The sequence below is a fragment of the Anser cygnoides genome, chromosome 22 (assembly GCF_040182565.1).
Source record: "Anser cygnoides isolate HZ-2024a breed goose chromosome 22, Taihu_goose_T2T_genome, whole genome shotgun sequence".
NCBI classification, from domain to species: Eukaryota; Metazoa; Chordata; class Aves; order Anseriformes; family Anatidae; genus Anser; species Anser cygnoides.
This window is the reverse complement of record NC_089894.1, coordinates 2,286,413-2,300,489: the sequence shown is the minus strand read 5'-3', so window position 1 is coordinate 2,300,489 and position 14,077 is coordinate 2,286,413. Positions and strand designations below refer to the sequence as shown.

Genomic DNA, 14,077 nt, shown 5'->3' with positions numbered 1-14,077 from the left:
GGCCTAAGATTAATTTCTCTTAAACGTTCAGATGAACACTTTGAATCACTGTTGTGGGATTCAGCTGTCTTGTGAAGTCCTTGCATGACTGTCCTCCACAGTGGGAGCATGGGATTTCAGAAGGCTTGGAAACATGAAAAAAAGAAAATGTTTAAATGAATTGTTTTTCTTCCCCTAATAATTTAAAAAGCTTTGAAAAGGCAAACATTTTAAATTCATTTAATTTCATGCCTGTCTTTATATTGCTTTCGTTTATATAGCCAAGTATTTAATATATTTGAAACACCATGAAAATTCAGATTTTTAAAACCAGCTAAAACTTCATCTCACTAAAATATTTGGCCTTCAACCTGGTTTGTTTTCTTGTTGTTGGTTTGGTTGTTTTTTTGCCTGTTTTCCCAGATATGCAATAAAGACAGACTCCGAGCTGTCAGTTTCCCTGAGGACAAACTCCATTTTCTAAAAAACCCATGCTGGAAGTGAGATCTGAGCAACCTTCTGGCTGACTAAAAGGAAATTGCACAGGCTTGGCATGAAGCTCACCCTGCTTGAGCAGAACCTGAAATCACCTTCTCATGTGCAGGTCAAGCTGATCTGAAGAAACACCTGATGAGTCGATTGAATTTGGCTCAGTCTTTTTTATTTCTGATTTTCTTTTCAAATTCCAGCCCCTGAGGAGCCAGTGCAGTGGAGGAGGAAGGAAATCTCCATGCAGAACTGTCTCATCCACAGGAGTCATCAACAAAGCAACTTCTGTTCTACATGAAAATGCCTGGATGGGCCAAGTCCCTCTGCATAGGATCCTCTCTGGAAATCTAACCAAGTGCAGATTAAATCTCCTTTCATCTAACATACCCTTGGCAAATGTATGTGCATTTTCCATTACCACTTACTTCTTTACTTCACACTTCCTGAATTAACACACAGGCTAAATCCTTTCTTCAACAGTGATGACAACAACAATTGATCAAAATAATTTTTTTTTTTTTCCCAAATAATGGAATGTGCTTCAGCTGTAAATATTCATGGCTGGATATAAATTGTTTCTTGATGGGCCCTGAGCATACTGTTGTCAATCTGTTTAAGTGATTCAGAGTCTCTTACCTCCAAGAGGCAATCATTCTTTCTGCTTCTGGACTCATAGATTGATCCCTGGTAGGTGGAGCCAGACATGTCCACCTCATCTAGCTCATTTTCCATCTTAGCTTGTTGAATTTGAGATCCCTAAGAGTCTTCATAACAACTATTTTCAGGTGTGGAAATCCCAAAGAGCTTTTAGAAGACCTCTCAGGTTATGTTCATCCTCCATAAAGAGAATACATTTAAAGGGCTTTAGGGCTTTAAACTAGATTCAGAGGGGGAAGGGGATAAAACCAGGCATGCCAGTGATGAGCTAAGGGATGGTGCGCTAGAATCAGAGGGACTGTGTGCTAGTGAGGTCCTTCGGTTGGCTCCACAAGGAGCTGCGTGTAGGGAGGCACATTTGAAGTGCTTCTATACAAACACACGCAGTATGAGGAATGAAATGGATGAGCTAGAAGTCTTGGCCCAGTCCCACAGCTCCCCATCATTGGCATAAGCGAAACCTGGTGGGATGAGTCCCGTGGCTGGTGTGTTGCAATAGATGGTTACAGGCTCTTCAGGAGGGACAGGCAGGGTAGGCAAGGTGGCAGGGTGGTGATGTATGTGAAGCATGGGCTTGACTGTGTGGAACTTCAGGTTGGTGATGGCAAAGTTGAGAGCCTCTGGGTAAGGATTAAGGGATGAACAAATAAAGGGGATGTCGTTGTGGGAGTCTATTACAGACCACCTGGCCAGGACGACAACGCCGATGAATTATTCTTTGCAGAACTAAGAGATGCCTCGAGATCAACTCCTCTTGTCCTTATGGGGGATTCAACTTACCAGACGTCAACTGGGATCACCCCACGGCTGACACGAGCAAGTCCAGGAGGTTCATAAAGCACCTAGATGATAACTTCTTGGTGCAGGTGCTAAGGGAGCCAACTAGGGAAGGTGCCCTCCGAGATCTGTTGCTGGAGAACAGAGCGGGTCTTGTGGGAGACGTGGCAATTGGCAGCCGTCTTGGTCATAGTGACCACGAAGTGGTTGAGTTTAGAATTTATGGTGAGAGAAGGAAAACTGTGACCAAAACTTCAGCCCTGGATATGGGTAAAGCAGACTTTAGGCTGCTCAGGGAACTAGTCAGCAAGGTCCCCTGGGAAACTGCTTTTGAAGGCATTGGCGTCCATCAGTGCTGGTCAATCTTTAAGCACTACCTCCTAAAAGCACAAGATCAGGCGATTCTAAAATATCGGAAGTCAGGCAGGCGGGGCAGAAGGCCGGCCTGGCTGACCAGGGATCTTCTACCGGAGCTTAGGGGAAAAAAAGGAAGTGTATGGCTGCTGGAAGGAGGGTCAGGTGATGAGGAAGGCATACAGGGATGCTGTTCGTGTTTGTAGGGAGAAAATTCGTGTGGCCAAAGCCCAACTAGAGTTGAAGCTGGCCATGTCTGTGGGAGACAATAAAAAAGGTTTTTTTTTAGATATGTGAACAGAAAAAGGAGAACCAAAGAAAACATAGGTCCGCTACTAGATGGGGAGGGTCTCCTCACAGACAATGACATAGGCAAAGCAGAGACGTTTAATGCCTTCTTCACCTCTGTCTTCAACACTGATGATGGGATTCGGGACCCAGGGTACCCTGAGCTGGAGGACCATGACAGTGGGAATGACAAACTCCCAACTGACCCTGAACATGTGCAGGAATTGCTGTTCCACCTGGATCCATACACGTCCATGGGTCCGGATGGGATTCATCCCAGGGTGCTTAAAGAGCTGGCTGACGTCATCGCGGGACCTCTCTCAATTATTTTTCAATGGTCTTGGGAATCTGGAGAGATCCCATTGGACCGGAAGCTGGCAAACGTTGTGCCAATTTTCAAGAAGGCTAAGAAAGAAGATCCTAGCAATTACAGGCCTGTCAGTCTCACGTCAGTACCTGGTAAAATTATGGAGAGGATGATCCTTGAAGTTATTGAAGTGCACCTGGGGGACAATGCAGTCATTGGTCCCAGCCAGCATGGATTCACGAGGGGTAGGTCCTGCCTAACAAATTTGATTTCTTTTTATGATAAGATCACCCATCGATTTGATCAAGGGAAACCAGCTGATGTGATCTTTTTGGACTTCAGCAAAGCTTTTGACATGGTTTCCCATAGGATCCTACTGGACAAAATATCCAGCATACAGCTAAACAAAAACATCATACGATGGGTGAGCAATTGGCTGACGAGCAGGGCTCAAAGGGTTGTGGTAAATGGGGCCACTTCTGGCTGGTGGATGGTCACTAGTGGGGTCCCTCAAGGCTCCATTTTAGGGACAGTCCTCTTCAATATTTTTATACATGATTTGGATGTAGGACTAGAAGTTGTTTTGAGCAAATTTGCCAACGACACCAAACTTGGAGGAGTTGTGGACTCGGATGAGGGTGGAAAGGCCTTGCAGAGAGATCTGGACAGATTGGAGAGCTGGGTGATCACCAACTACATGAAGTTTAACAAAAGCAAGTGCCTGGTCCTGCACCTGGGACGGGGCAACCCTGGCTATACGTACAGACTGGGTGACGAGACGGTGGGGAGCAGCCCCGCAGAGAGGGATCTGGGGGTTGTGGTTGACAGCAAGTTGAATATGAACCAGCAGTGTGCCCTGGCAGCCAGGAGGGCCAACCGTATCCTGGGATGCATCAAGCACGGCATTGCTAGTCGGTCGAGGGAAGTGATTGTCCTGCTCTACTCTGTGCTGGTGCGGCCTCACCTCGAGTACTGTGTGCAGTTCTGGGCACCGCAGTACAAAAAGGACGTGAAACTGTTGGAGAGTGTCCAGAGGAGGGTGACGAAGATGGTGAAGGGCCTAAAGGGGAAGACATATGAGGAGCGGCTGAGGCCACTTGGCCTATTCAGCCTGGAGAAGAGGAGGCTGAGGGGGGACCTCATCGCAGTCTACAACTTCCTCGCGAGGGGGAGTGGAGAGGTAGGTGACCTATTCTCCGTTATCACCAGTGATAGGACCCGTGGGAACGGTGTTAAGCTGAGGCAGGGGAAGTTTAGGCTAGACATCAGGAAGAGGCTCTTCACTGAAAGGGTGGTTGCACACTGGAACAGGCTCCCCGGTGAAGTAGTCACTGCACCAAGCCTGTCTGAATTTAAGAAGCGATTGCACTGTGCACTTAGTCACATGGTCTAAACTTTTGGGCAGACCTGTGCAGTGCCAGGAGTTGGACTTGATGATCCTTATGGGTCCCTTCCAACTCGGGATATTCTATGATTCTATGAAAGCTTTTTAAATAATAATTATAGTAAACCTCTGAGCAGATGCAGGTGGCAAAATAGTTGACAATTTTTGCAACCTGCAAATATAGCCACTGTTCATGTTTTTCTCCTTCTGAAGCTATGGGAGGACCTGCATTCCTGCATTCTCACCACCACACACCTCTCTCATAGCTGTGTTTGTCTTTCAGGCAAGGAAGTTCTCATGGATGTGTTTTTCCAAAGAGCTCTTGGTATGGAAATCCACACAAAATGTCACACCAATCTTAAAAGAAAGATGAATGAAACTAGGCAAAATACTTGCTATTTCTTTCGAAAACTATATGCAATAGGTACAGCTGTGACATCCACCTGACAACCTGCTCGGTCCCACCTTATCACAGCAGCTGAGCATTTTATTGCCTACACACTGACCGTGTGTCCCCATGACAGCCAATTCATGCATAACGCTGCTGTGACAGCCAAGCCTGATCTGGCTTGCACTCCAGGTATAAATTCCTTTAAAAAATGCTTTTGCAAAGGCGCAGGACAGACTAGCCATGCAGAGCTCCTGGGCACCAGGTTCTGCCAGAGGAGATGGAGATGCCTCTGTCCCCTCTGTCCCTGCTGTCCTGCAGCTGGCTGTACTCCTGGAGAGCTGTGAGGCATGCTTTTTCTGCAAAGAGGAGCTGAACAATGCACTTGAGGTATTTTTTTCAGGTAATCTCTGCTGTCTCCTTTCAAACTGCATGGGAATGGTTCCAGGAGATGGAGAAGGACAGACACTCGCTCAGAGAAACTGTGAGGGGTTTATTATGGAATCAGAGCTGTGAATGCCTCAGATGCTCAATGCAGAGAGTCATCAACAGCTGTGCATTTAAGGCCATTTTTTTTCCTCAGGTCAATAACATGAACTCAAACTTATATGCCAAGGCTCACAACAGGGATCATTGTTGTGATCGCCTCTCAAAATTATTTTTCATGCTCGCAGTAAAGATTGAGTGAATTGAGCATGACGAGCAGCAACATGGGACAAAACCCGGCAGGTATGTACCCACTTTTTGTTATGGAAATATATAATATACTTTATAATTTATATAGATATATGTATATGTTAAATAATTCAGTTTGGAAGGGACCTCAAGAAGCCACTCAGGCCAATACTGAAGTCAGACCTGCTTTCTCTTAAGAACTTCTCCTACCTCTGTTTACAATCGCTGGTTTTATTTGTGCCCATTGCCTTCCATGGGGATCACGGACACTGACCTGTAGTGCTCAGCGCTTTGCTAGGAGCACTTAGAGTAAATACACACCATGGTTTCACAGCAGTCACATCATGGTTTTTAACATGCACTTGGTCAAATAAGCACACAATTCCGCAGAAGTGAACATCTGGGAGGTTATATATTACTTCTCAAGAAGTCTCAGTGGGGAACTTGCATGAGGTATATGGAGGAAGGTCAGGACAAGTTATGTTGCTCCAGTTTATCTCTCCAAATAGAAACCATGTTGTTGTTTTTTAATACGTCCCTAGTTTTTCATAGCCTTCACTTACGGTTTTAGGCATGACTAGATATAATGTGGTTCATGTAGAAAGAGCACAGGTACATTTGACTGCTTCCCATCATTTTACCCTTTGTCCACTGCAGACAGCAAGGAAACAATAGAACACTGTGGCTTAAAGACATTTATCAACCTTGAGCTCTGAGTTTTACTAACTTGCCTCTTCACAGCTTTCCAGCACCTTACTTGTCAGTCTCTCTCCATGGATAAAAGTAATTTCCTCCCATTTTGCAGGTAGGAGAGCTGATGTGCAGAAAGTCAGACTCAGAGATATTTCCAATGCATGGGAAAACCTCATGCAATTTCCAGAAAAAAATGGTAAAGCTCTGCAGCCCTCAAATATCTCTGTCCTTGCAACTCTGATGAAATCCTTCTTGCTCAGTATTTTCTCCTCATCTGACAGCATTATTCTCTGCTCACTTTCAAGAGCAGTGTTTTCATTTTGCTTCAGCTCCAGATGCCATCTTGAGTGCAAAGCCCTTAGCAGGTGTGGTGTGGATGGGGGACAGAGGAATCCACACTCACTTGGCCTGACAAATAATTGTGATGAATAGGCATCACTTAACAGACAAGAGTGGCTCTTCCTCTTCATCAAATGAAGCGGATGGGTGCATCATATAAACCAAGGCCATAGGCAAAGGAATGCTGAGCTCACAGCTGGCTCTTAGGCACAGAAGTGCTTTGTCCTTCCTGCTCCAGTGTCCTCCCTGTGTCTTGCCTCCCTTTGCACTCAAAACCCACTGATCTGCAGATGTTTTTGGTACTTCAGCTGTGTTCTTTTCTGAGACATCAGATCTTTAGATTATTTCCCAAAACTCCTAATGAGAAGAGGAGTGTGCCCAGTCAAGAAACAGCTTAAATCAGAACAAAACACAGACTTCTTTTAAAAAGAAAATTAAGGAAGAGTTAATCACTGAGCTGCTCAGGTCTTGAGTCAGAGCAGTCTCTCAGACACAGATCACCCACATCTCAAGTAAATGACTTACAGCCACACCTCTGACTTTTTGGTCTTATGGGAGTTGTTTCATCCAGTGTAAATGCTTTCTGTATTAAATGACTTATAATTGGATTTGCCACAAAAAGACCCCACTGAGGTTCCACAGGCTTCTCTTCTTTAGTTTTTAACCTTAATATCCATTCAAGACCCAGGAAACTTTTGTATTTGTGAACAGATACTCATCACAACAGGTATCCTCCCAAGACTCTCTCTGGTGAATTTCAAATCATTATCCCAATATTCTGTAATATGTTAAGGAAGTACAAAGTCCATCAGCTCCATGGACAAGCCCTACCATAATCATTTTACAACTAGATGTCTGAGGGACAAAAAAAATTAGACAATAGTAATATTGTGTAGAATAAAGGTCTGCATTTCTCAAGGATGAGGTTTGTACATCAGTCAGATATGTGACCCAGATACAATCCATCTACTTTTAGACACCTAACTCAGACACCTACAACAGGAACACAATAACCCTGCACTCCCTCCCGTGCCTAAGACCAGGCACCAATATTCAGCAGCATGTGCAAACACAAGCACAGACTCAGAAAGATGCAGAAATATTTGCTCTCCTAGTGCAAGAACCATTTATTTGTGTAAAAGTTAGCACAAAATGGCAGATCCCATTTTGGCATATTTAACAGATTCTGAGGCAAACTTTGGAAAAAGTCATGATTTCCAGAAAAATGATTAAATAGAAAGAGGTCATGTTTTTCTGAATCAGGCAGACTGCATCATGATTTCTATTTATTTATTTATTTTTGAGGAAAGTGGAAGTTGTATAATAGAAGATGAGAATGGACTAATCAGTCTAAAAAGCAAAAGCTATTTACTAAATAGTGGACTCATGGGCACACTAGAAAGAATGGCTTAAAATATATGCATAGAGAGTGACTGATAGATTGACATAAACTTGTGTCTCAGAATAGAAATATTCATATGAAGTGCTCTCCTTTATGCGGACACTGTCTATCAGCAAGAATGTGTATTGAAAATAAATGAGTTGTATCCTTCGATTGTCACAGACATGGATAATAAATAGACATCTGGCAACGAAAGCATAGCAGGCACAAGCTAAGTTATTGTGTTACCTCTGAAATGAGATGGATGTGTGGGGAAGCACACGCTGCAATTTCCATTTAGCAAATGACATGACAGAAAAACTTAACGTAGTGGGTTTACATGGCAAGGTTTTGGTAGCAGGGGGCCGTAGTGGTGGCTTCTCTGAGAAGAATCTAGAAGCTGCCCCATGTTAGGTAAGGGCCCTGCTGCTGACTAGAGCTGAGCCAATAACTGATGTTGTTTACGCCTCTGTGAGAGCATATTTAAGAAAGGGGGGGAAAAAAAGAGAAAAAACCACAACCAACCAACCAACCAAAAAAAAAAAAAACCAAAACCCACGGCTACACAGCAGCTGGGAGAGAGAGAGGAGTGAGAAACCATATTTTCTCCCCCTTTCTCTTTGAGGAGGGGGAGTGAGAGAGTGGGTGTGGTGGAGCTCAGCTGCCCACCTGAGTAAAACCACCACACTTGCTCACATACCAAAATGCGCAGTCACTGCTGTATCTTGAATCATTCAGGCAGGGCTTGGCTGCTGGGGCTAGTTTTCTCAACAAGGTGGGACTGAGATATCTTATTTCCCATGCTCCTCATATTCTAGATATCTGCATCCCCACCACCCCATCTGTCATTCTCCCTTTTCCCCAGGGGGTGAAACAGTTATCATAGATTTTTCTCCCCTGTTACTCCATGTGTTTGCTGTGCCACCCACAGAAATCTCCTGCAAGGTCCCCTTGCCACTGCTCAGATCATCCCATATTGGAATGGCAAAGGACCACAAGCCATGACTGCAGACCCAGGAAGGAGGCTTTGGTCCAGCATGCTCATAGAGATAACGAGAAAATCACAGCTCTGTGTCTAGGGCTGACAAGCCACAGCTTTATCACTCTCAGCAGCAGTAGGTTGGGAAGACCTTAATGTCATGTTGAGCAGCATGAGCACAGCTCCTCCAGAAAGATGCCATCTGTGAGGTCATTTTCAATGGAGACCTCCTGGAAGGAGCAATGCACAAAAAAAAAAAAAAAAAAAAAAAAAAAAAAAGAGGGAATTTCCTCAACTGCAGCTGCTGTTATCAGGTTTTCCTCCTCCAAATACATTAAAGGAATGGGTTTGCTAAAGCTCGTTCTGCCAATTTCTTGTTCTTGCCTGCAGCAGAGGTCAGCATTATCTTATCTGCTGCTCAGTGCATTGCCATGCCAGTTCAGGAATCAGCACATGTTCTGCTAAGTCCTTGCTGTTCCCTTTGGATGTATCTCTGCAGAAAAGCTTAAAGGACTCATGCCTCTGAGCAGGCCATAATATGGGGAACTGTTGTCTGAGAAGCATTAGACATCATCTGGGGAGAAGGAACATTGAGTGCAAGGAGAGCACAGCTCAAATCCTGTTAAAAAAGCTGCAATGGAGAACTGGAACAGGGAAGTGGAGGAGGGAAAGTAAATTCAAGTTTTCAGCGTGCCAGGGCACTGCCATGCCAGCATCTGCTTTCCCATGCAGCACTGCATACAGCACACATGGATATTCTAAGTGGGACAGGTGACCAGCTGGCACTACTGCACTAACTTCCTCAGCAACATCTTATTGCAGAATTTTCTGCTTTGATGCAGCTTCCTACTGCAAAACTCCTGCCTCTTCTGCTCCCAGGTGCATGAATTTGGGGAGTACAGAAAGAGAGAGCTGAAGTTCTTCGTCAGAATGACGTATTACAAAACTGCTCTGGGATTTCCACTCTCTGCTTCCTGAGAGGAAAGAAATCAGCCTTCAGTGATGATGCTTCCCTCTTTCCAACTGGTAATGCAGCAGAATGGATAAGCTGCCACACAGTCTGTACACAAAGTTGCAACAGGTTGTTGATAATTAAACACAAAATTCCTCCAGAACTGGAGGTTCTGATTCAGCACGGAGGCAGTTCAAAGACCTTAACAGCATGCTCCCTCTAGAAAGACCTGTTTAGCATTTAAGCAGGCATATTTTGCTGTCTTTTGTCTCTTAGAGGTAAAGTCTAGAAGGAAAACAAGGCTGTTGAGTCCCTTTTGAGTACTGCTCCCTGGATTTCCCTAACCTAAGGGACTACATCAAGTCAGTGAGACAGAAACACCTAACTGTGCTTCCAGCATCTCCTCTAACACATTTCTCTGTGTTAGAAAGGTGTAGAAGACAATGCCTTCTGGATCACCTAGGAGCTGCTTTGCATAATGGACTAAAGTGTTTCACTGCCCTGTTTCTGAATTTCTACAGTGCTTTGACAAGGACAAGGGTTGTCAGCCCATAGCACCCCATATGTTTCTAGGTGGCCCTAACCTGATTTAGGAGAACAGGGATTTATTTAGCAGCCAGGGAAAGTTTAACCTTTCTGGAAACTGCTGTGTACCTATGGAAATAAAACCCATTGTTTCAGAAGCAGCTACCTCAAAAACTAAATGGCCATGGAGATTACAGTTCTTGTGTCCCAGGGAAGCTACCAAGAGCACCTGTCTCATCTGAGAATGAGACCTACTTTTTCAAGTCCTGCAGGTGTTTTGAACATGCCTCTTGCTGGTTGGCTTTGGGGCTTTTGCTTTTGGCTGATGTTTATTGCATTATGGGGAAGCCCACAGGCAGAATTCATCCCTCTCCCAGCTCCTTTGCTATGGTTAGGGAAGATCTTTTGGGATCTGCCTTCACTTACCAACTCTTCTGTCCCCTGGGCTTTTGTGCATATATTTCCTTTTCTATCCCATTCTCCAGCCTTAGTCACACATTGCTTTGCTTTAGCAATCTCTTCCCCCAAGGAATTTCTTCATAACTTCTTAAAACTTGCACCACCCTACCGCTGCTCAGTTCTGCCCAAGAAGCAGAAGAAAAGGAGCAGTTTGCCTGGATATCCAGTCCAAAATGGGTATGGCATCAGGGTTATGCACAGGCAACAACTGAGACATCAAACAAAACATTCCTACTCAGACATTTAAAAAGAGCACAGTCCAGGTGATGGCAGTGACTCTGGAGCATGAATCAGTTGGACTCATTTGCTGGGGGATCCAAAAGCATCAGAGACACAAAATACTCTCTTCTCCTAAAAACAGACCAAAATTCTACTGGCAAACATCATGAAACCTGTTACAGCCCCTGTCTATCTGCAGGACATGGAGCAGAACAAACAGCATTGCTCCCAGAGAAACAGCGGGCTGTGATCTGTCGGCGTTGCTGACTCCAGGGTCACTGAGCCCCCAGCCAGGGCATGCCGGCGAGAATCAGTGGGAAGGAACCAGCCAGCTTGGCCTGAGAGCAAAGTACAACTTAGCCTCATCCCAGCCCTCATGCCTGCAGCTCTGCTGAGGCAGGATTCAAGCCAGCAGTTTGGGGGGAGCAGCCCCTTCTGTAGCCCCTCTCTCAATCAGCAGTGCACGGGTGGGATCCCTTCTTCCAAGCAACCTACTTTTTCTTCCTATTTCACACTGATAATGCCTGCCAGCTGAGCTGCCCAGGCCAGCCTGCGCTGCTGTCAGGGTGTCACCCAGAAGCCGTAAGCTGAGCAGCGTCTGCTGCCTTCAGGATCCTCAGGCTACCCAGTGCTCTCCACCTCCCTGCCAGCCTGAGAGCAGGCTGGCATCAGAGCAGAGCCTGATTTCTTTTCTTCTTTATTTTATTATGTTTCCCTTTTTCTAAAGCAGCACCAAGAAGGGACCTGGTTGCTGGCCATGCTGCAGCAAACTAGGATTTATGAACTACAGCCACAAGCAACAAGCAGAAAAATTCCCCTTCCAGTCAGATCGGAAGCCACAGTTTCAGCAAGGCTACAAACACCCAAGGAAATACAGTAGGCTTATGGACGTTGCTCAGACCATCCTCAAATGCCTTCCAGTCTCTCTGGCTTCTTTCCAGCCCTCTCTACATTCTTCAGCAGGCTAAAATTCACTGACCATAGCAAGAGACCTCACAAGCCCCCTCTGTTGCTCAGCAGGACCCATGTGATGCCCCAGCCTGACACCAAGCACCCTGGGAGCCATGGGCCTCCTGCAAGATGGATGGTGGACCTGCTGCAAACCCCTTGCTTGCCCCCACATCACCCCATGCCATGCTGGGAAGAAGCGTAGGAAGGACTCCAGCAAATAAACTTCAACTCAACAGGCTGCCTGATTCTCCTCTGCCATGCCAGAGCCTGACAGACACTATCTGCTCATTGTGCTATGCTGACGCAGGTTGGTCAGTGACATCCTTGCTGTCTTGGTCCTGCACCAGCACCATCCACACACCCAGAGTAGAGAAAAGCAGAGCATCTGCTCATACTCACAGTTTTGAAGTCCTCATGGTTGCACTCTTGGCCTTTGAATTTGCAGTACAGCATCATATCCTTCAGGTCATGGCCAACCCGTGCCAGGAACTCCTGCATGTTGAAAACTTTTGGTTTATACTGGTTAAAGTTGGCCTTTTCTTGAAGGATGGCCAAGACAGCCGGGTCAGCCAGGTGAGGGTTGGGGATCTGCAGGTTGACATCGAGCAGAGCCAGAAGCTCTCCAGCATGGTACAGGTCATTGGTGGTGAGCCGGGAAAAGCGAAACTCATTGAGGTTACAGATGGTGACAGCGGGGAAGACCAGGCTGTTGGCCACTACCTCGTCCACTTTGGTCACATGCTGGTAGGAGAAGTAGAAAGCCACTCGGTCCGAGCTCTCAACCAGGAGGAGCCCCAGTGAGCCCACGAAGGCCAAGGTCCAGAGCAGGCGTCGGATAGTCACTGGCCCGTAGACAAAGACATGACGGATCCCATGGAGCGTGGAGGTGTTGGCAAAAATCTGGATACTGGAAGGTTGCATGCTCCCCATGCTGCCCTCGCTGGTGCTGTCCTTCAGATCCATGACGAGCAGCTAGTGAAATCCTGGCACTGCTTTTTGGGTCAGTCTGTAGCTGGAACTGGGATCCAGATCTCTCCCCTCCCCTCTGGATAATAATTAAACCCTTTTAGGAGAGAGAGAGGAAACGAGTCTCAGGCCAGCTGCTGCGAGTTTATCCCACCAGCTCAGCAGTAGCTTTGCAGGGGTAAATATTTATACAAAAATCCATTCAAACTCTAGCTCTTGATTTCCTCGGTGTGATAAGAAGGGCTGGTTTTATTTAGGGAGACACCAAGGTGATGTGGAAGAGATGTGGGTGGGAAGCGAAAGCCGAGCCAATGGAAATAAAGTCCTCCCCCTACACACACACACACACACACACACGCACACGCACACGCACCCGAGCGGAGATGAGATTAAGCAAGAGGGAGAGCTTAAAACAAGCAGAGGCAGCTCAAAGCCTATTAACTAGTGTGTAAAGCCCAAGGATGCCACTACCCGGAGCTGATGGCTCATGGCACGGCAGGGCTTTCAGACGAGTCGCGCCATTCTTCCCGTGCTCTGACAATGCTGCTGGATTTGAGCATCTTTTCTCCTCCCCACCCTTCTGGCTTGGGCAGGGCTCCAAGAAATACCCCTCCTCCCCAGAAAACCACCCCGTGCTGCTGCCAGCGTTATTTCCAAGTGTTTCTCTCAGGGAAAGCTGGGCAGCTAATTCAGTGGGAAAATGCGAGAGGAGTAAGAGAGGAAAAAGAGAGGGAGGGGAAAGGTTAAAAAAAAAACAAAAAACCGGGGGGGTGGGGGGAGGGAGGGCAAAGCTGCTCGGTTCCATGCACGCACATCCACATGCAGAACAGAGCAGGGTGGAAAGCAATAGCATGAAGCCTCTCCTCTGCTGTGCAGCAGCTCAGACGAAAAAAAAAAAATCAGACAGAAGAGGATGGAAGGGGGAGAGGTGGAAGGGGAGAGGAGCTGCAGCACCTCTCCTCTGTCTCAGAGCTTCCCTGCACTTCAGGACTCCTGGCAGGCGAAGTGCGAGAGCTGTGAGTCACGCATCAATCAGAGCCCAGCGGCAGGGTGAGATCCCGGGGAGGGCAGGGCTCAAGGGGCTGCAATCGTGCTCCCCCCGGCTCCTGCCCACAGGTGGGTTCATCAGTGTCCATGTCTTGGTAGGACCAGGGCTGCTGTCCCAAGCAGCACCTGTGGACCCTGAGCTTAGGATTTGGAAGACAGTCAGGCAGCAGCATCCAGATGTTTTTTTTTTTTTTTTTCCTCTGGAAGGCAGTTATGATGGATGTGTTCAGGAAGCTGCTCCTAGATGTGGGTTCAGATGGTAGGTTTG

General features: G+C 46.5%; 1 protein-coding gene across 2 annotated transcripts in view; it reads right to left on the bottom strand.

Moving 5' to 3' along the window:
- Positions 1-13,006, bottom strand: part of ASIC2 (acid sensing ion channel subunit 2) — a 506,967-nt gene extending 493,961 nt beyond the window's left edge. For both annotated transcript variants that reach the window (XR_007158238.2, XM_048047849.2), the window contains exon 1: positions 12,196-13,006. Coding sequence is in view for 1 of the 2 variants with exons in the window: in XM_048047849.2 (XP_047903806.1) it covers positions 12,196-12,759 (564 nt within the window). In the remaining variant the exon portion in view is untranslated. The remainder of the gene's footprint in view (positions 1-12,195) is intronic.
- Positions 13,007-14,077: the final 1,071 nt, after the last annotated feature.